The following is a 26,975-nucleotide window of genomic DNA, read 5'->3' as shown; positions in this document are numbered from 1 at the left end:
ATTGTATGTACCACTTTATATTCCCACCAGCAGTATTTGAAAGTTTCCTATTTTTTACACCTTTTTTTAAAGGCACGATTTAGATACCATAAAATTTACCCATTTGTAAATGTCCGATTCAGTGATATTATGAAGCTACCATCAGCACCATCCAGTTTAGAACACTTTGATCTCCCCAGAAAGTTTCTTCATGACCTAGTCCGCTCAGTTTTTTGTGCCCTCAACCCCAGGCAGCCTCTGATCTGCTTTTTATCTTTCACCTAGCATAAGGGTTTTGAAGTTCATCCATGATGTCGTATATATCAGTGATACATTCCTTTTTATCGCTGGGTAGTATCCCTGTTTGTTTTTTTGATGTCTGCTTTATTAAGGTACAATTCACATACCATAAAGTTTATCCTTTTAAGTACATATTTCACTGGTTTTTAGTACACAGTTAATACAACCATTACCACTATCTAATTCCAGAACATTTTCATCACCCCACAAAGAAACCCCATACCCATTAGCAGTCACTCCCAATTTCTGTCACCTACAATTCCTGGAAACCACTAATCTACTTTCTGTCTCTATAGATTTGCATATTCTAGACATCTCAGCTACATGAAACCGTAGAGTATGTAAGGAGCCCTGGTGACACAATGGTTAAAATGCTCAGCTGCTAACCAAAAGGTCAGCAGTTTGAACACACCAGCCGTTCTGTAGGAGCGAAGACCTGGCAGTCTGCTCCTGTAAAGACTACAGCCTTGGAAACCGTATGGGGCAGTTCTCCTCTGTCATGTGGGGTCGCTATGAGTCAATGGTGCACAACAACAACAATACAGTATATGACCTTTTGTGGGTTCTTTCATAGTGTTTTCATGGTTCATCCATGTTGGAGCATGTATGAAACTTCATTCCTCTTTCTGACTAAATAATATTCCATTGTATGGATATACCACATTCTGTTGATCATTCATCAATTAATGGACATATGAGTTGTTTTCACTTTTTGGCTGTTATGAATGTAGCTATGTACATTTGTATATAAGTTTTCATGTGGACAATGTTTTCACATTTATATTTAGGAGTAGAATTACCACATCATATCAACCTATAGGGTCGCTATGAGTCGGAATCGACTTGACGGCACTGGGTTTGATTTGGGTTTTTTTGTGGTACCTTTATGTTTAATATTGTGAGGAACTGCCAAAGTATTTTCCATAGCGGCTGTACCATTTCACATTCCCATCAGCAGTGTATGAGAGTTCCAGTTTCTCCACATCGTCACTAATGCTTGTTGTTGTACTTTTTTTTATTTTAGCCATCTTAGGGGGTGTGAGGTAGTATCTCTTTGTAGTTTTGGTTTGCATTTCCCTAAGGACTAATAACGCCCTTATTTGTTTATTTATAAATAATTTATTTTTGTTGGAATATATACATCAGAACATGCACCAATTCAACAGTTTTTTGTTTAGCTTAAACAAGAAGGAAGTTTATTTTTCTCTAACATAAAAGAAGTCCAAAAGAATTAGTCAAGGCCATGTGTAATACTTCAGGGCATCCCAGGTCAACATGTCTTGCTGCTCTGCCATTCTCAGCCTGTCACTTTCTCCTCAAGGCTCAAGATGGATGCCCCAGTTCATGTTCCAAGGATTGAAAAGGGAGAAGCAGTGAAGAGTAGCATACCCTCTCACTTTAAGAATATTTTTCTACTGCTCCTAGTTCCATACTACATGGACCTGGTGGCGCAGTGGTTAAACGTTTGGCTGCTAACCAAAAGGTCAGCAGTTCAAATCCACCAGCTACTCCTTGGAAACCCTATGGGACAGTTCGACCCTGTCCTGTAAGCTTGCTATGAGTCAGAATTGACTGGACGGCAATGAGTTTGGGAATTTTTTTTTTTTTTTTTCGCTCGTAGTCCTCTGGTCTCACCCTATTGCAAAGTAGAGTGAAAAATGCAGCCTTTATCATGGGAAGTCATACGCCCATGTAAAAATTGAAGATTCTATAATATCGAAGAGGAAAACAGAATTTGAGGACAGGTATCTGTCTCCACCTTAGGACGTTTTAAAAGGAGTGATAGAGAATTTCACCTGGACTGGAGTTTACGGTGCTGGTGAATTACCCATGTGGAAATGCCTCACAGACAGTTGCACGCGTGGCCGGTTTTACTGAAGTCAACTCCAGTGGATTCACTTACCTGCCCAAACTTTCAATGACTTCTTATTCCTCCTCCTGGCATTCAAGCCTGTGAAATATGGCCCCAGGCTACATTTCCTCTCGATGTTGTTAGTCGCTTTAGAGCCAGCTCTGGCTCCTGGTGACATTACACATAACAGAATGAAGCACTGCCCCGTCCTGCACCGTCTTCACTGTCGTTGGTGTGTTTGAGTCCATCGTGGCAGCTGTTGTGGCAATCCATCTCACTGAGCGTTGCCCTCGTTTTTGTCGGCCCTCTCCTTCACCAAACGTGATGTCACCTTCTGGCAGTTGGTATCTCCTGATGACACGTCCAAAGCAAGTGGGTCAAAGACTCACCATCCTAGCTTCTAAGGAACATTCTGGTTGTATTTCTTCTAAGAATGATTTATTCATTCTTTTGGTAGTCCGTGGTATAGTCATTATTTTTTGCCAGCACCACAGTTTGAATCCATCAGTTCTTCTGTCTTCCTTTTTCATTATCCAACTTTTGCACATATATTAGCTGGTTGAAAAGACCATGGCTTGGTGCTTTCACACCTTAGTCATCAAAGTAACATCTTTCTATAACTTTAAAGAGGGTCTTTTTCAGAAGATTTGTCTAATCCAATACGTTATTTAATTTCTTGACTTGCTTCCATGGACGTGAATTGTTTCTACCATTCCCCATTCCTTAAGTGTGCCCCATGCTTTTCTATTTGCATGTCTTTGCTCTTGCAGTACCTTCTGCCTGGGGTGCCCTCTCAAGAAATCTTTTTTTTTTTTTTTTTAATGGAGCACAGTTCTACTGTGACATACATGGGGTCACCATGAGTTGGAATGGACTCAACAGCAACTGGTTTAGGTTTTTTGTTTTTTTTTAATATGCTATTGTATTCTTGGTGAAAGTTTATACATCAAGTTAAGCACCCATTTAACAATTTTTGTACATATTGTTCGGAAACCCTGGAAGCATAGTGGTTAAGAGCTACGGATGCCAATCAAAAGGTCAGCAGTTCGAATTCACCAGGCGCTCCTTGACAACTCTATGGGGCAGTTCTACTCTCTCCTGTACGGTCACTATGAGTCGGAATCGACTCGACGGCCATGGGTTTGGGTTTTTTTTGTTGTTGTTTTTGGTATACATATTGTTCAGTGATTGGTTATGTTTTCCACATTGTGTCAGTGTTCTCATTATTTCTGTTCTGGTTGTTCAGTTTCCATTAATCTAGCTTCCCTGCCACCCCCTCCCACCACCCCCCTCAATCTTCTCATCTTTGCTGACCATTTGGTCTCATATAGATGATTTTTCTTTTTTTAATTAAGAAACACAGTACTTCCAGGTAATAGTGTATATTTTATGAGCTAATCTGTTATTTAGCTGAAAGGTGACCTCTGAGAGTGGTTTCAGCTCAAAGTTTAAAGGGCATCTCAGGACGACACTCTCAGAGTTCCTCTGGTCTCTACCGGCCCAGTAAGTCTAGCCTTTTTTTAAATTTTGAGTTTTGTTTTACAGTTTTCTCCCATTCTGTCCAGGATTATCTATTGTGTCTCTGGTCAGAACAGTCAGTAGTGGTAGCCAGGCACCATCTAATTCTTCTGGTCTCAGGATAGGTGAGGCCACGGTTCTTGTAGGCATTTAGTCCTGTAGACTAGTTTCTTCTTTGTGTCTTTAGTCATGCATTTTCACTCTTCTTTTCCAAATTGTTCCTCCCCCATTTTTTTAAAATGCATAGGGCATATAACAGTGTTCCACATGACCAAAAGCGCCTCCTTCCCCTACCCTTCCCCCAAAACTCTCAGATAATTTAACAGCACTATTAACCAAAGGGTCGGCAGTTCGAATCCGCCAGGCGCTCCTTGGAAACTCTATGGGGCAGTTCTACTCTGTCTTATCAGATCGCTATGAGTCGGAATCGGCTCGACGGCACTGGGTTTTCTGGGTATATGGAGCCGTGGTGGCACAGTCCTTAAGAGCTTGGCTGCTAACCAAAAGGTCAGCTATTCGAATCTACCACCCGCTCCTAGGAAACCCTATGGGGCCCTTTTACTCTGTCTTACAGGGTCGCTATGAGTTGGAATCAACTCAAGGCAGTGGGTTTGGTTTTTTTGGTGTTTCTATAGGCTGAAGGAGCCCTGGTCATACAGTGGTTAAAACCCTTGGCTACTAACTGAAAGGTTGGTGGTTCAAATCCACTAGCCACTCCATGGGAGAAATACATGGCAGTCTGCTTCTGTAAAGATCCGCTCTGTTCTGTAGGGTCACTATGAGCAGAATCAACTTGATAGGAATGAGTTTGGTTTTTGGGGCTTGACATATAGGCTGAAGGGAGTCCTGGGTGGCCCAAATGGTTAAGCACTGGATTACTAACCAAAAGGCTGGCAGTTCAAACCCATCCAGAGGCCCCTTGGAATTGAGGCCTGACGATCTGCTTCTAAAAGGTCACAGCCTTGAAAACTCTATGGAGCAGTTCTACTCTGTACACTTGGGGTCATCGTGAGTTGGAATCGACTTCATAGCGACTGACAGCAACAACAACAGCTAGTCTGAAAAGCCAGCCACAGGTACTGACAATCTTTGGGAAGCCTGGCAGCTGGGATTCTTGACCTTAGAGACATATGCAGCAAAGAGTCAAGACAAGAGAAGGGTTGTTCTCCCTTCTCCAGTTTCTGCAAAAAGAAGATAAAAACAAGGGTGGTGTTCTGCAATCTTGAGGCAGTTCAAAAGCAACAAAGCCTGCATTCCCTATCTGACCATTATTGCAAGTTTTCAATGCCTAGGAGAGTTATGATGCTGGGCATGGAGCTCTGTATTTATTGGACTATTGTCGCAGAAGAAAGAAAAACAAATTAGTTACCTAGGGCAGGAGTCAGGAAAGGACTGGACACTAAATATTTTGGGCTTTGGAGTCACCTGGTCTCTGTCACAACTACTCAACTCTGCCATGGTAGCATGAAAGCAGCCATAGACAATATGTAAATGAATGAGTGTGGATGTGTTCCAATAAAATTTTATTTACCGAAAAAGTGGCGACACAGATTTGGGCTCAGAACTGTAGTTTGCTGACCCTTGCTCTAGGAGACTGCTCATACCAAGATGGAGAAACCCAATCATAGGCTTGTTTTAAAGTAAATGTCTTTTGTCTTAAAGATGGCAGTGGCCATGACTGTGAAAATGCCTTTGATTGGGTCTTTTTTTCCATTCCACTACAACATAATAGGGCCAACTAGAGGTTTGTTAACTTGGCAACCAACCAGTAACCTGTTCACCTTAACACCTGGTCATCTTTCACACCAGAGTTGTAAGCAGAGCCTCAGTTAGCTGAATATAGTGCTCCCCTCCCCGGCTCCCCTAGCTGTGATCGTTAACTAGTGCCTATTGAGCAGCAGTGTGGTGGGGGCCTGAGCTAATGTACCCCAAGAGGAGAAGACTTCCTTCCCAGCCCTCTATCAAGATGATCGGATGTACTGGAATCGAGAAAACAGAATCAAGCCTTTCAACGCCAAGCATGAGACACCAGAGGAAAGGAGGAAAGTCATCTGAATATTGTATTGTTGCCTGAGAAAGACTTATAATGGGTGTCATCCTTAAAAACTATAAAGCTTTAGTTCCGGTAAATGGGAAAAGTCTTTGGGCTTGGTGGACGGGTCAGGGGACATCCAACTTGCCACTCTGCCCCTTTTCGGTAAATAACTGGGACAGGCTTGAGGATTTAGTGGGCTGTCATTCCGGTATTCTGCAGCACTTCCCAGACACATGGACGAGCATTCGGTGATAGTGCTGAATGCTTTCTATTGGGAAGACTTTTGGAACAGTGAACAGAGAAAAATAACTTTCCTTCCAACAACGTGAAACATATGGTTTATTAATTTAACGAAACCTGTTCAAGCCACAGTGGAATCAGAAGCACTTGATCTGATAATTTGATTTGATGGCTTAATTAAAGTGACACTGCATAATGTAATAAAAGCAAAGGAAGTGGGGCGGGGGGAGGAGCTGGGCTGCCTCCGGACCCCCTGGTCTCCTAAGCCAACGCTGCATGTTTTGGAGAATGGTTTTTGCTTCTGGTCGTGGAGGGTGTCTTTTTTAGCTGTGTTTCGGTGTTGAAGGTTGCTTCCTGTTCAGGTCGAAAGCAGAGTTGAAGGGCATAGATCACTGTGTGAGAATACCTAAGTAACTAGGCTATTTTGAATCAGACTACACCGAGAAAGAGCATCACATTTTCCACCCAAATTAGCAAACAAAGGAGTAAATCCGTGATTGCTTTAAAAAAAAAAAAGAATTTGACATTGAATTCATGGTTTTCTGCTATTTTTGGAGAAAATATTAATGTGTTGTTCTACTTTGAGTTTAATCACTTCCATTCACCAAATTAATGGGCTTGAATTACTTTATTTTATTAAAAGAAGCTCTGATATGAACAGTTTATTCTTTTGTAGGCAGCTGCCCTCCCAGAAACTCTTCCACAAAGTTATCTTGTTACTTCCAGAAATGTTCAGCACAGGTATGTGCTAAGAAAAATACATTTTTCATGAAGCCCCAATTGAGAATTTTTAACTCCCTTCTTTTAAAAAGAACTATCATTGGCCATTGATTTTTAAACCCAGGAGTGGTTAAGAAAAAAGGCAAAAAGCAGGACTGTTTAAAGACCTTTGAACATTCTAGGCTCTCTTTATTTTTCAGATTCATGCCTGTTACAGCAGACATGTTTAAATGCTGAGACATCCCACAGTAACTGTAATTTTATGTAAACATATAAGTATTAGTACAACTTGCGTTTGATTGGTTGACACGATGTTGATGTTTTGTAGGTATTTAAAGCAGCATTGAGTATTTTGCTTCGGATTTTATAGCCAGTGAATCTCCGTTCACATGTTGGACATCTTCACCAGCCTGTGAATAGCCTGTTGGCTCTAAGACTTGTTCCTGAAGCACCTAATGGTTTTTTAAAAAAGGTTATGGAGGGATTTTGTGTGTCTGACACTATGCTAGCCTCTTTTGTTCATACATGCTTAATTCAGTCCTCAAAACAACCTCTGCCAAGAGTTATTTTTCATTCATCAAATATTCACTGGCCATCTACTATGAGCAAGTTTTAGGTGCTAGAAATAGAGATGAACAAGGGAGAAGACGCCATCATGGAGCTCCAGTTCTAGTTGAAGGAAACAAAATTAGTGAGTTTCTTCATCTGGGTTCTCTAGAGGAATAAAACCAGTGAAGCATATATACAAGTATGTAGAGAGAGATTTACTTCAAGGAAATGGCTCACGCAACTGTAGGGGCTGGCAAGTCCCAAATCCATAGGTCAGGCGGCAGGCTGGAGGCCTCTGCTGACTCATGGGGTTGTGGAGGGTAGAAAGTGATTACATTGTGGAAGAGCACATGACAAACCACAGAGAATCATAGCCTGGCCAGTTTGACACAAAACATGAACCATCACAGTAAGTCAGCTGATGAAAACGCTGAAGTGTTAATCTGAAGAAAACAAACGGGGCTATTCTGAGAGCAATGGAGTATGGTGAAGCAGTGTGAAGGGCTTGTCTTTGGATAGGACATTTGGGGATACGAAGCCAGCCCTCCAGAGATCTGGGTAAGAAGGGCCTTTGCAAAGACCTCGAGGCGTGGGAATATGCGAGGGGCGTGGTAAACGGGGAGCAAGGCAGGAGGAGAAGTGGCAAGGGCCGGGCCTGGAGGAGACTTTCTGGTGAGGAGTTAATACCATACTCTTACAGCAGTGGGAAGGAAGCCTTTGGAGAGTTTTAAGCAGGTGCATGAAATCCCCAGATGGTACAAAGGGCTAAGGCATCAACAGCTAACTGAAAGGTTGGAGGTCCAAGTCTACCCAGAGGTGCCTGGGAAGAAAGGCCTGGCGACCTACTTCTGAAAAAACAGCCATTGAAACCCTGTGGAGCCCAGCTCTGCTCTGACACACGTGGGTCACCAGGCACTGGAGCCAGCTCGGTGGCAGCGGGTGAAGCAGACACATGCAAAAGTCTAAACAGATTTTTAAACCCGTCACTTTGTTGTGTGTAATGTTTGCACAGGAACCTGCAAGATTCTGTCAGCAGGAAGCTGATACAAATATTCCAGGACAGATGTCAGTGATTGAATGAGGGTGATCATGGTGGTGAAGACAGATAAAGCCAAGAGGATTTACTCACGGTTTGGATGGAGGGTGGGGTGAGCAAAGGGAGAGATACACTATGACTGTTTCTCTTCGACAGATGAGGGGTCTGGGACGCAGAGCAAGGGACCCACCCCGAGCCTCTCGTCCAGAAAGTAATGAACCACGTCCATTCATGTCCAAATGCAGAGTTCTCCCGGTTTCCAAAGGACTGCAGGCTTCAGAGTGAACCCCCAAGTGGTGGCTGCTTTGTTTTCAGTGTTACCAGGTGGCTTGAACAACATAGTTTATTACTCCCTCCCAGGATAAAGGAGCTTTAAAGCTAAACATACCTGTGGGGATTGTGCCCTCTTATCTTTTGAAAAGGAATCTCTGGGCTCAGTCTTTACCTCTTGGCTTGGTTTTAGTAACTTATCTTGTGGTCCCAGAGCACAGGCTACTGAGACCCAGGTCACAGAGTCAGTACATGTGTGGGCAAGTGTACCCACTTAATCTGGATGGGGGACCTTCTAGGCTAAGGGTCTGGTACATCCTTGATTCAACAGGGCTAACACAGTGCCTAGGTCATAGGAGGTGTAACGTCATTGTTCATTGATTGGATGTATGGATGGATAGGTGGACAGATAGATGGATGAGTGGGAGCTGGGGGGAGGGAGAGAGGGATGCATGGATGTATTGGTGGGTGGGTGGGTGGATGGATGAGTGTATAGGTGGGTGAGTAGGTGGGTGGGAGGAAAGGAAGGATGGATGGATAGATGGGTGGGTAGATGGATTCATGAATGAATTAAGCTAACTTACCTTTGCCAAGCAGCCAGGACTTAAAGATTCTTGCTGTAAGACCTGTCACTGTCTGAACATTTATGAGGTGCTCTTATAGGGAGCACACCCAGGCATTTCTTATAGGGAGCACACCCAGGCATTTGAAGTGAGATTCCATGTCATTCCCATGCCTGAAATCTGAGAGGCTCTTAGGTTTTGGGAAGTCATCTTCTGCTCTGACCACAGGCCACGTTGGATGGCAGCATCCATCTCAAAAAACCATGAAGAGAGGGCTTTCTTGTCTGTCTCAGGGAAGTCGCTGTGCCACCTCTGAAAGCAGAGCGTGGGAGGTGGCAGGTGCTGGTGTTAGGACACTCCTGGGCAGAGCTGCTGTTACGGTTTAGGAGCCTTTGAGCTGATGTTGGTAATAGGCACCAGGTGCCATCTCTCATGTTCACACTTTATAAATATTACCTGATTACTTAATCCTTTCTGTATCCAGGCAGGTAGGCAGAGTTTGATCTTCAAGGCTGGCTTAGCAACCCTCCTACAGCTCCTGCTTTTCTTTGCTTATAGGAAAATCTTCCCTGACATTGGGTTTATTTGTGTGGGCACCATGGTGCTTGTGAACGGCGATCTGGAATTAATACAGGCCAACAGCATCCTTCCTCCCCGAGCGGCACACTCCCCCTTCCTCTCGCTAACTAGCATCCTGACGCAAGCGCTCCTGGGTGTTTCCTTGCCTCTCCTTGGAGCCTCTGGAGGAGCGTAGCTGGGAACAGACTGTTGACCTGCCCCATTCTTCCCACCAATCATTCCTCAAACTAACACGGGTTAGTTGAGGTTGTTTTTCTTCAGCTACAGGGAACTTGGATAGAACCCTTGGCTTTCTTGTGACATAAGGAACCATCTCACCTCCCCAGGCCCTGAGACCTGGAAATCAAAGGACATCTGTAAAGGTGCCAAAGCGGGGAGCCTGTATTAAGTCCTCTCGAGTCATCTTTGTCTCTTTGCTTCTCAGCACAGCCAGCATCCTTATGGCTGCTGGCTTTACTCCTGCGTGGCTATCAGGACTGGTTTTATGATTCTGAATTTGTGATTTACTCCTGCGTGGTTCTCAGGACTGGTTTTGTGTTTCCAAATTTCTGGCTTGGACCGAAATGAGTGTCTTGGCTGTCGCATTTCACATCTATGCCTGGGTTGAGGAGGAGCGTCTGTATGTCTGACACTAAATGCTAGCAGGTATTATCAAGTGCACAGAGCCGTGTGGTTTCCATGCTTCTGTACTAGCACCAGGAAGGGCTTTCAAAGGAGGGAAGCCTTTTCAGTAAGGAGTATGCTGACCATTTAAAACCGTTGGTTTTCTCTAGCCACCTGCTTAGCCAAAGCTCCTTAGAGCACACCGACCTGTATGCAGGAGGCATCCAAGAGGCCATGATGGCTGGGCCTCTCCTGTGGGCTGGATAGGTGATTTGCAATGGGGCCTCCCTAGTGGGTGCTGCCTATTCATAGCCTGGTCTCCCCATGCAAATGACAAGCTCCACTTTTCCTCCTCAGTCCTTTTGGCCGAGCCCAGGAGAGGATTGCCTAAGGGGTGGTACCTAGGTGCGGGAAACCCTGGACCTTACCATATAGGGTTATCCTTACCAAATGACCAATTGGTACAGATGCCACATCTGAGGAGAGACAGATTGCCAAGGAAGAAGCAGAAATCCAAAGCTAATAAGGTAAATGCCAGATGTGAGCCAGGGTACCCCTTTAAGCATGGTAGATGCCAAGCCTCACAGATACCTAGTTCTCAGAGAGGAATCATTTTATGGACCCAAGGAACAACAACTGAGGCCCAGGGCACAGCAGTTCACCTGTAGCCACAGAGAAAGGAGAGTCAGGAATAGGAGGAGGAAGTGGAATGTCTGGCTAATTGCCTCCATGAACAACTGCCTCCTTTTCCTTGAGACCAGAAGGACTGGATGGTGCCCAGCTACCATTACTGAACATTTTGATCAAAGATTCCATAGCAGAATCCTGATCCAAAGGGGAAATGCAGAACAGAATTTCAAATTCTCATGGGATCCAGAGTTTCTGGAGCCATGGAGGCTACGTGAACCCCTGAAACTAGTGCCCTGAGATAATATTTAAACCTTAAACCAAAAATATCCCCTGAGGTCTTCTTAGAACCAAACAGTAGTTTAGCTTAATTAGTAAAGAATGTCTGCCTTGAGCATTGTGCTCTTTTAAGATCTGTCTAGATGGGATCAAATTGAGAACAACTCCTGGAAAGATTAGATAGGAGCCTTGGGGGTGGGTGGGGGGGTGAGTTTATGTTAATGAGGGAAGAGCAACTCAGAAAAGGAGGGCGAGAATGTTTGCACAACTCGAAGAATGTAATCAGTCAGATCACCCTAGTTCTCTGCTAGCCAGCTATGCCAGTTTTCTTCTCTGTTTTCCCATGGCAGGGCCTTCGCACAGGCTGTTCTTTCTGTCTGGAGCATCCAGGCCTTCCCTCGAAGCTCCTACTCATCAGTCAGAACCAAAAAAACCAAACTCTTTGCCCATGAGTTGATTCTGACTCATAGCGACCCTATAGGACGGTAGAGCTGCCCCAAAGTCTGTGATCTTTAGGGGAACAGATCACCAGATCTTTTCTCCGAAGGAGCAGCTGGTGGGTTCAAACCACCAACCTTTCAGTTAGCAGTGGCGCACTGAACCATTGTGCCACCAGGGCTCCTTCATCATCCAGGGTCTAGTGCAGACATCAGTCTTCTCTGGAAGTCTGCCCAGCCAATGTCAAATCTAGGTCAAGATCCCTTATAGAGTTATAATACTTTTCTTGAAAGTTTGTGATTATACATTCCTTAGTGCTGGGAGTATTTCACCTTTTTTGTGCCCTGTGCCCCTTCAGCCATCTGGTAAACCCTGGAGACCTCCTAGTGATGGGTTGGAATGCATAAAACAAAATAACAGCAGATTACAAAGCAAACCAATCATCCTCAGATATTATCAAAATATTCTTTATATTGTGATATAGTGACATATGTGCTGCTTGGTGAGATGTTAAATTCCAAAATCTAGTCTAATAACTGTCATAATTTTGAAATAATGATGAGCGCGAATGATAATTTGAGATTTTGGCAACAAATGTAATCTGGGGAGTATATCTGTGATTCCTGTAACCCAGTAACCAAGCAGTTGTTGATTTGATTCCGACTCATGGCTACCCCATATGTGGAGAGTAGAAGTGTGTTCCATAGGGGTTCCAATGGCGGGTTATTTGGAAGTTGATCTCCAGGCCTTTCTTCGGAGGCATTTCTGGGTGGACTTGAACTGCCAACGTTTTGGTTAGCAGCCAGTCGTATTAACTGTTTGCACCTCCCAGGTTTGTCACCTACATTGCAGATGAAAGGAAGTGCTAAATTTTAATTAGAGATTAGTGGAAATAACAATATATTTTTTTCCCATCCAAGTTCACAGACCTCTGTGAATTCTCTCCAGAGTACCCAAGGAGGCACCAAGTTAAAAACTGTGTTTTAGGGGATTGCGTGGTTAGTGTCTGTCATGGACTGAATTGTATCCCCCAGAAATGTATGTTGGAATCCTAACCCTTAGACCTGTGGAGGAACCTCATTTGGGAAAAGAGTTTTCTTTGTTATGCTCTTGGGGCCACCACAGTGCAGGGTGCTTCTGAGACCTAATCCCTTTGGAGGTACAAAAGGAGCAGATTAGACACAGAGAAGCGAGCACAGATGGGGGAAATATTGATGCCAAGTGGAGATCTCCAAGGCACTCTGAAAAGAATGCCACGTGAGGTGAGACAAGGATTCCCCCACAGCAGACAGAGAGAAAACCTTCCCCTAGAGCTGGCGTCCTGAATGCAGACTTCTATTCTCCTGAATTGGAGGCCTGGTGACGCAGTGCTTAAGAGATCAGCTACTAACCACCAGGTCAAATCCACCAGCCCCTCCTTGGAAACCCCATGGGGCAGTTCTACTGTCCTGTAGGGTCACTATGAGTTAGAATCCGCTCAATGGCAACAGGTTTGGTTTTGTTTTGTTAGCCTCCTAAATTGTGAGAAAATTAGTTCCTGTTCATTGAAACCACCCATTTGTGGTGTTTCTGTTACAGCCACACTAGATGACTAAGACGAGACCTTGTCTTCCACTGGACTGTGATCTTTAGGCGATCAGGAACCACATCAGCCTTTGCTGAACTTTACCCTGGTTCCTGGTAAAACACCTGCCACATAGTAGGCGCTCAGTAAACACTTCACAATTGTCTTTGTTGTTGTGTGCCGTGGAGTTGATTTCTCTCATAGCATCGAGTCGATTTCGACTCATAGCAACCCGTGTGACAGAGTAGAACTACCCCATTGGGTCTCCTAGGCTATAATCTTTGTGGGAGCAGATCTCCAGGATTTTCTCCCACAGAGCCGATTAGTGGGTTCCAACCACCAACCTTTCGGTTAGCAGCCAAGTGTTTACCTGTCGCACCGCGAGGGCTCCTTACAATGTTGTTGTTAGGTGCCATTGAGTTGGAGCAACCCTACGTACAACAGAACAACACTGCCCCATCCTTTACCATCCTCACAATCATTGTTATGCTCGAGCCCATTGTTGCAGCCCCTGTGTCAATCCATCTCACTGAGGGTCTCCCTCTTTTTTGCTGACCCTCTACTTTACCAAGCCAGCTTTAGAGGGCCTCAGAGGAGTTGGAGGCTGCTTGCCCTGAAAGCGTCATCTGTCACCGAGAACAGAGGAGGCCTAGGAGGGCAGAGGGAGACAAGGAGCAGAAGGAAGCACAGAGGCTTGTGCACCCCACGCCGCACACTTGAGGCCAAGGTAGTAACACACGCATCTGCCTGAGCCGGTTTTCACCTTTAAGCACTTTGAACTTTCTTCTGACTCCTTTATTACCATTTTGCAGACAGGTAAACAGATGTGGGGAATGGGTGTGGATTGAACATGCACGACGGCCACATTGTGTCCCCGCTCCTTCTGCCACATTGTGTCCCCCCACCCGCCACATTGTGTCCCCCCTCCTTCTGCCACATTGTGTCCCCTGCTCCCTCTGCCACATTGTGTCCCCGCTCCCTCTGCTTGGAATCAGGTTTCAGCCCCCTGGACCCCAGTGTCCTCATCTTTCAAGGCAGTGAAAGTCTGGCAGTCCCTGGGTGGCACATAGAATTAAGCATTCTGGTGCTAACCACAAGGTTGGTGGTTCGAATCCACCCAGAGACGCCTTTGAAGACAGACCAGGCAATCTACTTTTGAAAAACCATTCACTGAAAACCCTTAGAAGCACAGTTCTACTCTGACACACAGGGGGTCACCACGAGTCGTAATCGACTGGACGGCACCTGGTTTTCTCAGGGCAGCTACATGGGTTATCTGAGGTGATATGTGGCGCCTAGCCCACGACATGTGCTAGGCAGCCACAGCTCCAACTAAATACCCCTCGGATGTTGTTATTCCGTACAGTGCCAGAGCTGGGGTCTTTGATTTCCCCCTTTCCTGTTCTGGCACCTCCGTCAGTTTGCCTTTTGCATGGTCTTAGAGGGAGGAGAGGGTTTGACACCCACAGCCACGAGATCCCAGGTTTGAAGCCTTGCATGGTCTGCTTTGGGGGATCCTGTGTTTATCCAGACATCTTTGATATAGCCCTTCAAAAAAAGAAATCCTTCCTCGAGGCCCTTTCTTCAGAAATATCCCCTGAAGGACTCCATATGGGAGGGCTATTGACTGAGCTGGAACAACAAAGAAGTCAGCGGAGGCGGGGCTTGTGGCGCTGTCCCACCTGAGAGGTCCCTCTGCTTCTTAAAGGAGGTCACACTTGTGCTTTTGGTCTTTTCCTGCCAGGCAGGTCCCTTGGGGGAGGGCACCTCCCCCAAGGTCCTCGGTTGGCTTGGGCCAAGCTGGTTCCTCCAACACCACCTGTTATGGATTGACTCATGTCCTTCCAAAGCAGTTGTTGGAATCCTAACCCCTATACCTGCGAAAGGAGCCCTGGTGGTAACAACAGTTAAGCACTAGACTGACAACTGAAAGGTTGACGGTTTGCATCCATCAGCGGCTCCACGGGAGAAAGACCTGGTGATCTGCTTCCTTAAAGATTGAAACTAAACCCAAAAAACCAAACCTATTGTCACGGAGTCAATTCCAACGCATAGTAACCCTACAGGACAAAGTAGAATTGCCCCATAGGGTTTTCAAAGCTGTAATCTTTATGTAAGCAGACTGCCACGTCTTTCTCCCGCAGAGCGGCTGGTGGGTTCGAACTGCCGACCTTTCAGTTGGCAGCCAAGTGCTTAACCGCTGCACCACTAGGGCTCCTTTCTGTAAAGATTACAGTCTAGGAAACCTTATGGTGTAGTTTTACTCTGTCATGTGGGGTCACTGCGAGTCAGAAGTGACTCCATGGCACCTGATGACAACAGTAACATGTCTGTGGCCGTAATCCTGTTTGGGAATAGGGCTTTCTTTTTTATATCCATGAGGTCATATCAGTGTAGGGTGTGTCTTAAACCTGACGACTTCTGAGACGTAAAAAGAGCAGATTAGATGCAAAGAGAAGCAAACAGGTGGTGATCGCCAAGGAACGAGGGAGGAGCACAGGGGCCAGAGAAGCCGAGACAAGGACCTGCCCCTAAAGCTGTGGCATGAATCCAAACTTCTCGCCTCCTGAACTGTTAAAGAATAAATTTGTTCATTAAAGTTCCCACACTCATACTATTTCTGTTACAGCAGCAGTGGGGGATGAAGACCCTGCCCCTGAGTGGTGTGTGGTGCCATGGCTCCCACCTCCCCCCAGTGCCAGTGGACCAAATTGCTTTGTTTGAGTATTTGAGTATCAGTATTTGGACTGCTGCCTCAGGTGTGAAACTGGGAGGGGCAGGGGCTGGGAGGCAACAGGATCTGGGGACAGGCCTTACGCTCCAGATAGTTTAAGGCCCTTGGAAGTAACACTGACTTTCAGACAGAAAGTGAAGGGTGTAGGGGTAGGGTGGGGTGGGAGGACCCCCCATTTACATGTGTAACCATGAAGAAAATATCCTTGACGTTGATTTAGAACCCGAGGACCTTGGGTGCTCTGCTAGAAGCCTTTTTATTATTTAATGAAGCCGGGATCATAATTACAGGCAGTTAGGAGGAAAGGCAGGAGTTCTCAGGGCCGGCAGTGAGCATCACCCTGGATGCCTGAGGAGAGCCATCAGACGCCAGTGGAATGGGCTGCAGCCCCTGAGAAGGGAAAGCCTAGTGTCAGGAGCACCTCGCAGGGATGTTCGTTTAGAGAGCTGGGTGAGGTGCCTCCTGTGTGGCTGAAAGGCTTCCATTTTGTGAGAAAGAACGTACCCAGACGTCTGGCAGGCTCCCTGTGTTGGGCGTAGTTTGCAATGACTTGTTGAGGAAGGGAACTTGCAAGTGTTGGGCACCTGTTGTATGCCTGTGGCGGTGCTTCTGGTACTCGGTTTAGACCAGGGGAAAGTGCACATGCTCTTGGGTGCCCTTGGGGACCAGGCAGCTGCGGTGGAATGGGTTGGGTAGAGGCAGTAGGGAGTGGTGAGGACTGAGGCAAACATGACATACGCACCCAGTCTGAAGAGAGCGCTGGTCTGCCACTCCAGCCGACCACTGCCGTGCATAGATGTAGGCCCAGGTCACCTGAAATTCCATTTTTCCATGAGAAGCCAGAAGTCCAGGTTTTTGGTTAAAATATACCACTTCTTAAGACAAGGTGCTCACAGGAGCTTAAGGCCCCAGGAGTGACCTCCAGGAAATCTGATGGACACAGCGCATGTTGCCTTTGAAGGGTCAGCATCATGTCTCTAGGGTGGTGGGTGCCAGGAATGAATTTGGGGTGCTGGTTTCATGGAGGGGAACTTGCTAAGTGGCTCTGACTAAAGGGTGGAATGCCTTGTTCAGTAGATGGAGTTTGAGCCCCTGCCAAGGACACATGGTATAGAGAGCTGGGTCCCTGCTCTGGAGGCGCTCACAGCCCAGGTGAAGTGAGCAGGTGACCAGGATCAGCGTGTGAGCGCCATGAAGAGGGAGCGGAGGGCCTGGGGGGTGGGGTTGGAGGAGCCCCCTCAGCCTGAGGTCTCAGAGGGGAAGCCAGGTACTTACATGGATCTTCCAGGAGGCGGGGGCAGGGGCCAGCCTGAGATGAGTATATGAGGAGGGAAAGAAAAAGATGAGAATGAAGGGGCCGCCTCACACAGGACTGTGGACCAGGGGAAGGGCAAAGGGTTCAAGTCCATGAGCCGTCTGTACAGCACATATCAATTTAAACTCACTAAGTCAGAGTCTCTTAGGGGTGCAAGTGGTTACCGCATTTGGATGCTAACCAAGAGGTTGGCAGTTCAGATCCACCCACAGGCACCTCAGAAGAAATGCCTGGCAATCTACTTCCAAAGAACCAGCCATTGAAAACTACAGAGTGCATTTCTACTCTGACACACTTGAGGTTGCCGTGAGTCAGGGTCACCTCAATGGCACCTGGTTGGTTATGTACCAGGGAGGCCAGTGTAGTGAACAGGACAGGTAAGGTACCGGCCTCATGGAGCTTGTACTCTAGCAGAGGAGACAGACCGCAAGCCAGGCGTCAGCAATACCAGTAATACAAACCTGGGTAGTGATGAGAGCCGGGAAGAATCTGAGCTCCGAGGGCAGGGGGCTTGTCAGATTGTGTTGAGGGGCAGAATTTATAACTGAAAATATAAATGTATTTGATAAACATGTTTCAAATAAAGGTTTGGCCTCACTTTATCTTCTAGGCCTAGGATTAGCAAACCACCAGCCCCTAGGCCAGATCCCACCCACCGCTAGTTATGTACAGCTATGAGCTAAGAAACCCTGGTGGTGCAGTGGTTAAGAGCTCGGCTGCTAACCAAAAGATCGGCAGTTCAAATCCACCAGCCACTCCTAGGAAACCCTATGGGGCAGTTCTACTCTGTCCTACAGGGTCGCTATGAGTTGGAATCGATTTGATGGCAATGGGTTCGTTTTTTTTTTTAATCAGCTAAAAATGATTTTTATATTTTTAAATAGTTGAGAAAAACCAAAAGAATATTTCATGAAAATTATACGAAACTGACATTTCATTGTGGATAAATAAAAGTTTTATCAGAACACCTAGGTGGTGCAATCAGTTTGTGCGCTCAGCAGCAGAACAAAAGATTGGTGATTTCGAGTCCACCCAGAGGCTCCCCCGAAGAAAGGCCTGGTGACCTATTTCTGGAAAACCGTGTGGAGCACAGGTCTGCTCTGACACTCAGGAGGTCGCCATGAGTCCAAGTCGACTCACCTTTGACTGGTTCTCTCACCGCGTCCGTCTACGCATCAGTTGTGGCTGCTTTCACGCTACAGTTCCAAGAGAGCCATGTGGCCTGCAAAGCCAAAAGTGTTTAGGTTCTGGGCCTTTTACAGGAAAAATGTGCCGACCCCTGTCCGAGGTCCTCAGAGCACTCTTCACCTGCTTCCTTCAGATCTGCCTGTCTCTCCCAGACAAGCCCTCAAAATCGGGGCCGGGCGGTACAGTGGCAGGGGCTCCTCAGCCAGCCAACTCCAGCCGGGTGCTCCTCCATCATCGAGTCCGTGGGGGCCCCACGGTGTTTCCAAGGAGCAGCTGGTAGATTTGAACTGCCAGCCTTTTGGTTAGCAACTGAGCTGTTACGCACTGAGCCACCAGGGCTCCATCCAATGATATCAAGCTCTGTGTACTGAGAGGGAAGTGTATCCATGGCTTGTGGAGTGGAAACAGCAGGAGCACATGTAGTCATAATGCCCTAAGGCCCATATCCCATTAGCCTCAGATCATGCGGATGTACTTCTCTGTGGGTGTACAGAGAGAATGCGAATGTTGGGTCCCTAGGATGCTAACAGTGCTTATTGTCTCTGGGTGCTGGGATTTGAGGTGACTTTTTTTTTAAGTTGTTTTTAACTTTCTTCTTCCTACTTTTTTGGGCTGCTTCAGTTTCTTTAAAAAAAAAAAAAACCTGAATCATCTCAATCAGCAAAGAAAACCCAGCTATTTTAATTTTGCAAAATAAACAAGGATGGTTGCGTCCGCACATGGGCGGCAGGATCATTTATGTGTTTGTGATGTAACTGGCAGAGATCCGTGCATCCCCACGCAGCCCACCACTGACTGGAGCAGGGGAGTGATGGCTTCAGAGTAAAAAAAAAAAATAAGGAGGATAAAATAAGGAAGATAAACAAGAACGTGGTAGGAGGTGGGAAGAGATCACAAACCCAGAAATATGGTGTGGCCATGATTGTGAGGCCTAGGAGCTTCCCAATACATACATCTCCTGGGTTCATTATTGGTATTTGGAAAGAAAGGGCGGGGTAGGGGTAGAGCTTTTCCTGATATTTTTCCCCCTTGTGGTCTTTTTGTGGTCTATGCTGGGTCTTGAGAAATTGGTAAGGTACTTTAGGAAGTTGGGGTATTTAAAAACAGTGTCGTGGCGCCACTTAGTGGCGGCACCGTGTCATTGCGCCTTCTGCCTTTCCGTGGACGTGTCCCAATTCTTTGATGTCCCTGATCTGGTGGCATTTGTGCAGCACGCTCCGTGATGCCTCCCAGGGTTCGGCGGGGCAGTGGGAGTGCCTCATTAATTTATTCCTTCTCTCCTGTCTCGGTCCCACAAAGCGAAGCTCTGACCGAGCCGTGTTCTGGCAGTTGAAGAGAGGATACCTTGCTGTCAAAACCAATCTCCCGTTCTCTCCAGCGCCCTGAAAGCGGGGCCGGGCTTCTCCCAGGGCTGCGCTGGGTTAGGGCTCTCGGGTGGAGCCCGTGAGGGGCTCCTGGGCAGTAGCTGGGCTCCCGGGAGACCCCGGAGAGTCGTCCCCACGCCGTCATCCCCCAGCCTGTCTCCCCCAGCACTGCTCACGTGCACAATCCCCTGCCTGCACAGAAGGCATCATCCTTCCACCCAGCTCACGGCCTCCCCTCGTGCCCTCCTCACCCAGGGCACCAGTTTTTCCTGGGCTTCTCAGCTCTAACCAGCTTACCAACTGCTGTCGAGTTACGCCGACTCATGGTGACCCATGTGTGCCGGAGCAGAGCTGTGCTCCGTAGGGTTTCCAGTGCCTGATTTGTCAGCAGTCAATCACCAGGCCTCTCTTCTGAGGCACCCCTGGGTAGACTCCAACCTTTTGGTTAGCAGCTGAGCTTGTGAACTGCTGGCACCACTCAGGGGCACCCCGTCAGTTTAACCTCCTAAATATCAGGTCTAGAGCCTGCATGGTCTTATATCTGCTGCCCCCACACCCCCAGTCTCTACAAAAGGTGCCTAACTGACCTCATTCCCTAGGCCTTCCACACTCAGCAGCCCAGGGGTCTCTGTAAAGCCCAGACCTCACCGTCACTCCCTAGATCACATCTTTCCACTGACTTCCTAGGGCTCATAGGAGAAGACCAGGGTTTTAGTCTGGCCTGGAAGGCCTGTCACTCCAGAGGCCTCAGCACTGCAAGCTCTGTACCTTAACCCAGCCACACTGGCTTTCTTCCAGCCCCCCAGGCTTTCTCCCTCCTGTGGTCCCTTGGCCTGCCCTTCCTTCTCCTCTCAACCCACCCCACCTTGTCCCCTCAACTCCCCCCTAGTTACCTCCACTCATCCGTTGGTTCTGAGATAGAGGTACCTTCCTCAAGGAGTGTTCCCTGGGCCCACCAAAACCAAAACCCAACCCACTGCTGTCGAGTCAGTTCCAACTCATAGCGACCCTGGGCCCACAGCAGAGTCAGATCCACCTGTGATGTGCTTGGAAATACAGGGAACCTCCCTCCCTCCCCCCAGCCCGTCCTGGCATGGATTATCAGCTCCACGGGTGTGATTCTTTGGTGACGCCATCTCCGCTATAGACCACTGGTTACTTGGGCAGTTTGTCCCCTTGGGGACATTCTGTAAAGTCTGGGAGCATTCTCAGTCATCCCAGCTTGGGGAGTACGACTGGCACCTAGCAGGTGTCCTGCTGAACCTTGCACAGCACAGCTCCCAACAGCAGAGAGCTGTCTGTCCCCAAAGGTCAGCAGTACCAGGGATGAGAAGCCCTGCAGTGGACTCAGAGTCCCATGAAGGCAGGGATCAAGGTGATTGGGTGGTGAACACTCTGAGACAGAGCCCCTGTGGAGGTCTGAAGTGTCCCTATTGAAGTCCGACCTGATATTCTCAACACTTTGATAGGCTTGATAGACAAACACAGATCCGACACGTCCCGTGAGATCCACCAGCTACAAGGAGTAAAAAGATGGGTTGGCCTGGCCTTGCTCAGATCCCTCGTCAGGGTGATCGCATGGGTACACGAGCCCAGGGCAGAGCATCCTTTTTCAAACCCCTCGTCAGGGTGATCGCATGGGTACACGAGCCCAGGGGACAGTGTCCTTGTTATGTGTGTGCATTGTATGTGAGCCTGTGTTATATGTGTGAGTATGTAACGTGTGTGTTGTGAGCATGTTGTGTGTGTTACGTGAGTATGTGTGTGTTGTATGTGAGTCTGTGTTGTCTGAATGTATGTTGTGTGTGTTGTTGTGATCATGTTACAAGTGAGTGTATGTTTGTTACGTGAATGTGTGTGTGTGGAAGGAGAGAGACAGAGGATAGACATGGCAGAGTGTTAGTGGTACCTGGCTCTGGGTGAAGGGAGGCAGGTGTTCCCATGGGGCTCCGGTTCCGGGGCTGGCCTCTTTAGACATGAAGGAGCAGTCTTCTGTGCTGGACACCCCCTGAGGTTGGCCTTGTGTGTCCTTTCAGTGTGCAGCTCCCCGCCCATCCACATGAAGGTACAGCCCCTCAACCAGACGGCCCTGCAGGTGTCCTGGAGCCAGCCGGAGACCATCTACCACCCACCCATCATGAGCTACGTGATCTCCTACAGCTGGACCAAGAACGAGGACGAGAAGGAGAAGACCTTCACCAAGGACAGTGACAAAGACCTGGTAAAACCTCCCTGTTCTACTCGTGCTCTGGTGTCCTCACGGTTAGGTGGCTGTGCCTGCTCACCTGACCTTCCACAGGTGCCCCACCCTCACGGCTTCCCGGGGAGGAGGCATTGCCAGGCCCGTGGTGCAGTCAGTGAGCAACGAACAGCCCTCCTGAACTTACACTTCCCAGCTATGCAGTCTCAGCAGGCTAGTTAATGTCTTTGTCATTGTCGTCTGCAAAATGGACTGAGCAGTTGCCCTTTCCCTGCTGACAAGCAGGAAGCTCCATCAGCCCTTTTCACCTGAGAGGGTGTTGTAGAGATTACATGAGTTACTCACGCGTACACAGGTCCTTGCACACAGTTAGCATTGTAAGTATTAGCTGCTATTATGGTTATTCCTGCATCCACTGCTGTCACTATCATGACCCATCTATCTCAAGTCCCCACCCCTCCCTTTTGTCACACCTAATCTGCCTCACACTTTCCCTACCTGCCAGACACTGGGAGCAAGTAAGTTTTGACCACTCTTCCTGGACTCTCAGATACTATAATATGTGACCTCTCATTGAGCTATGCGTGCCCAAGTCAACTTCCCACCTTAAAACTGACATAAATGTTTGGTGACCAACACCCGACAAGGCCAGGACTCATCACTCTCGAAGTTCCCTTTAAAAGAGATGTCTGTAGGAGCCGTCTTCTGTAGGAGCCGTCTTATGCCCCTATAAAACCAGACCCTCCAACAAGCACTGGTCTGTGAGTCTTTACACAGAAACTTGGTGATCCATTTGCGTTCAAAAGCCTTGCGTTTACTGTTCATCAAAGGAAGACCTTGGATAGTGGAACCCATAATTGTATCTGCCCATGAAAGATTCAGTCTCACCCAGTGGGATTCCTAAAGATGGTTATCACTTTTCCCCTCCCAATACGGCGTCCTTGGGCCCATTCAATCAGTTACAGAATCATACTTTTTGTGTTCCTTTAGATGAAGATTCTTTCACTTCATTTCCATTTATATTTTCTGTTTCCCCACTAGACGTTGTTATCTGGGGCCCATTAGGGAATGATGTGCTCCGTGAAATCAGAAGGGAATCTATTGAAAGGCACCCAAGGTTACGATGTGTTTTAACCTTTCCCTCGTCACAACTGGGAGTCCATAAGGGGTTTTCTCTTTCTGCAGTAGAGATGCCTTGCGTTAATCAGCAGAAACTATCTGGATGCTTGACGTGGTCTCTTGTTCTAAGTGGAAAATAATTAAACATGCAAAGATGAATAGATGGAGGCTCAGAGTGAATTCTAATAAATCCCTGCATAGATGAAGCGAAGATTTTGCTCCTCACAGAAGACGGGGTCAGAGGTTTAGAGAACAAGGCATGAACTGGTTTTGGAGGACACGCGAGATGTAGTGGGAAGACATGCTTTGGCAGCAAGTTCCTTTTTATAAGAATTCCTAGGGGTGGTTATTTTCTTTTGGGACATGCAAAATTAGTTTTCTTAATTCCTCAGGAAGTCAAGAATGCTGACTTAGTGGCAACAAAGCTCTTCTCTAGCTTACGGTTATTATGGCCCAGAAACCGAAAAGTGATTCTTCACATGAGTGCAGTGTTTTACCGTCTACGTCTCTCTTCCACATGCCCTCTGCACACCTGGGGGGCAGCTATTATTACCTTCCTTTTCCAGAGGAGATGAGCGAGGCTTGAAGTTGAATAACATACCCCTAACCTGTGGCCTCTGGGGAGGCCATGTTCTGGGCAGCAGGAGCAGACATGGCCACAATGACACCTTAACCCCAGTTCACAGGTTTTCAGTAGCTCCATTGGAAAGCGCACTCAGGGAAGCCCAACAGTGTTGTTTTCTATACTTCGGCCAGAATACACGTTTCGGTGACAAGATATTTAATCCATTAGGAAGAGAGATTGAACATCATATTCGTTTGTTTTTGGTGTCTTCAGAAAGCAAGTGCCGCCCACTGTTAGGTATTTTCCATTTTCTTGTTTTTTTCTTAAAGGCTCCTGGAATAAAGCTTTGAAGTCGGGAGCTGGGCCAGGTTGGTGACATGAGACCAGGGATTGGCAAACTTTTCCTAGAAGGGGCCTGATAGTAAATATTTTAACCTTTGCCAGCCAGGTGGTCCATCACAACTACTGAACTCACCCTTTGTAGGCTGAAAGCAGCCATAGGCAAACGTAATCGAATGGGTGTGGCTTTGTTCCAATAAAATTTTATTTATAAAAACAGACGGCTGGCCGGATTTAGTTTGTGGTTTGTAGCTCGCTGACCCTTGAGTTAGACCAGTGCATTCTTTCTGTTGCATGGTGTGATCTACCCATGAACAAGTTTTGCAGGCTTGTATCAAGAGCTCTGTGAGGTAGCTGTTTCTCTCCCCCATTTTACAACTGAAGATAGCAGAGACCAAAAGACATTGAACAATTGTCTCAGCACACAGCTAGTGAGGGGGTTGGAAGGCTTGGTCTTGGTCACCTGACGTCTAGCCTGGTCTTCTTCCTAGCATCATGCCCCACATATATATCACCCACGGTCGAGATCCAACGAGGAGAGTCCCTCAGTGGTGCGGAAGTTAAGCAGTTGACTATTAACTGAAGGGTTAGCAGTTCAAACCCACCCAGACGCACCTTGGCAGATGGTCCTGGCAACCTGCCTCTGAAAGGCCACAGCCAGGAAAATGCTATGAGGCAATTCTACTCTGACGTACGTGGGTTTGCCATGAGTCACAGTCAACTCAAGGGCAGCTCTTGGTATCCTGACTCCCACTTCATTCCTGGTTACAGAAGGCTCCCTCTCTGTTGGTTCTGGGGGGCGTCTTTGTCTCAGCTTCTCTAGCCCCAACGTTCCTGTGTTCCTTGGCGATCTCTGGATGGCATCTGTCTTTTCCCCATTTGTGCTCGCTTGTCTCTGTGTTGTGGGAGAAAAATGTGGCATCTGCCTCCGTAAAGATTACAGCCTTGGAAACCCCATGGGGTGGTTCTACTCTGTCCTACAGGGTCCTGTGAGTCGGAATTGACTTGAGGGCAGTGGGTTTTGGTTTGTCTCTAAGTCCGTGCTGCTCTCTGTATCACTCAGGAGTGATTGGGTTTAGATCACACTTACACAGGTATGGACTCGTTAACATAACAAAGAAAACCCTAATCCCGAGTGGGTTACATCTACAGGTACAGGGTTTAGGAGTCCAGCTCTTATGTTGGGGCGACACAGTTCAGTCCATAATACTGCCTTTGCTTTCTTCACCTGCAGAAAGCCACCATTAGCCATGTCTCACCTGATAGCCTTTACCTGTTCCGAGTCCAGGCCGTGTGCCGGAATGACATGCGGAGCGACTTCAGCCAGACGATGCTCTTTCAAGGTGAGGCCGATTCCCTTCCCTGCCAGCAGGGGCGGCCCTGAGCCTCCTCCCTCTTGGTGTGGTCTAAATCTATGTGGGGCTTCCATCCATACCCAGGAAGCCCAGTAATTTAGGCCTGTCTTTGAAGTTGAGGGTTTGATAGGCCAGAAGAGGGGAAGAGTCAAGTGCTGAATTTTTTTTCAACTGTGCAGAACCAAGTATTTGGACCTTTCACCATCCGTTATCTGACACTGCATCAGATCACAAAATCACCCCGCAGGTGTGTTGTTCAGTAACCTCCGGATCTCCAGTATGACTTAATTAGCCTTTCTCCCCAGGAATGGAGCCCAAAACAAACAGAGCTTGCAAACCACACAGACAAGTCCCCACCGCAGATAGCCTGAGTTTTCTGGAATATAGAAATAGGTTCCTGCTGATTGGTGGGCTGGTAGAAAGTTCCACATGAAGTGTTCGCCCTGGGTACACAATTTGAGGGGCACCAAAAAACTCAGTATTCAAGGTAACTAATATTTTAATGGAATATTTTTAAAAGCAAAATCATTGCAAAAAAAATTCGTGCTGATCAAAATATCAGAATTTTAAATAAAGACAGAATCCACCCTGTTTTACTCATCCCAACCTAATCCCGGCTCTGGTCCCAATAATATTTTATTGACAAAAACAGGCAGTCAGTGCCTGGGGTCTTAAAAATTTGCCAGCAGCAATCCAAGGCACAGGAAGTGGTCTCTGTTAGCCTGGAGCAACAGAGAACGGAGGTCAGGACTGGAAGGAAACAATGGAATGTGTGGCTCATTGCCTCCTTTGCCATGAGACCAGAAGAACTAGGTGGTTCCTGGCTACCATTACTGAATATTTTCATCAAAGATTCTATAGGGGGGAAATGTAGAACAGAATTTCAAATTCTCATGGACTCCAGACTTTCTGGAGCCAAGGGGTCTGGATGAACCCCTGAAACTATTGTTTTGAGATCATCTTTAAACCATAAGCCAAAAACATCCCTTGGAGTCTTCTTAAAGCCAAAAAAAGTAGATTAGCTTAAATAGTTAAGGAACATGTGCCTCGGACATAGCGCTCTTTCGAGATCTGTCTATACGGGATCCAACTGAAAATAGCAACTAGAAAGATTAGATAGGAACCTTAGGGGACAGTGAGTTCATGTTAACGGGGAGGGACAACTTAGAAAAGGAAGGTGAGGATATTTGCACAACTCAAAGAATGGAATCTGTGCCACCGAATTGTACATGTAGAAACTGTTGAATTGGTGTATGTTTTGCTGTGTATAATCTCAACAACAACAAAATTATTAAAAAAAAAAAAAGGCAGTGGGTCTATGGGCCATAATTTGCCAATTTGATTTTGTAAATGAGCTAAGAGCAGTATAAGGGAGGGACTTGGGTGTTGGACTCGCTCTGCCAGCCTGGGGCCCTTCCTGATCAGGTTCTTAACTTCTCTGGTCCTCAGTTTTCCATCTATAAAATGAGAAGCCTACACACCAGGCCAGTGGTTCTTAACCTTCCTGAGTCATGGGTCTGATGAAGGCTTTGGACCTTTTCCATAGGAATTTCTAGAATTTTGTGTATAACTGGAGGGACCCAGTAAAGCGTGTGGCCATGGGCCAGCAGCATCCACATCAGAGGATAGCTTGTGAAAAATGCA

General features: G+C 47.0%; 1 protein-coding gene across 3 annotated transcripts in view; it reads left to right on the top strand.

The window, feature by feature from the left end:
* PTPRG (protein tyrosine phosphatase receptor type G) overlaps positions 1 to 26,975 on the top strand; it is an 822,569-nt gene that overhangs the window by 684,368 nt on the left and 111,226 nt on the right. For all 3 annotated transcript variants that reach the window (XM_064274291.1, XM_064274292.1, XM_064274290.1), the window contains exons 9-10: positions 21,790 to 21,974; positions 25,211 to 25,319. In XM_064274291.1, coding sequence (XP_064130361.1) covers positions 21,790 to 21,974; positions 25,211 to 25,319 — 294 coding nt within the window. The remainder of the gene's footprint in view (positions 1 to 21,789; positions 21,975 to 25,210; positions 25,320 to 26,975) is intronic.

Source organism: Loxodonta africana, chromosome 22, assembly GCF_030014295.1.
Source record: "Loxodonta africana isolate mLoxAfr1 chromosome 22, mLoxAfr1.hap2, whole genome shotgun sequence".
In the NCBI taxonomy this organism is placed as follows: domain Eukaryota; kingdom Metazoa; phylum Chordata; class Mammalia; order Proboscidea; family Elephantidae; genus Loxodonta; species Loxodonta africana.
Note: the sequence above shows the minus strand (reverse complement) of the source record. Positions and strands in the feature narration are given on the sequence as shown.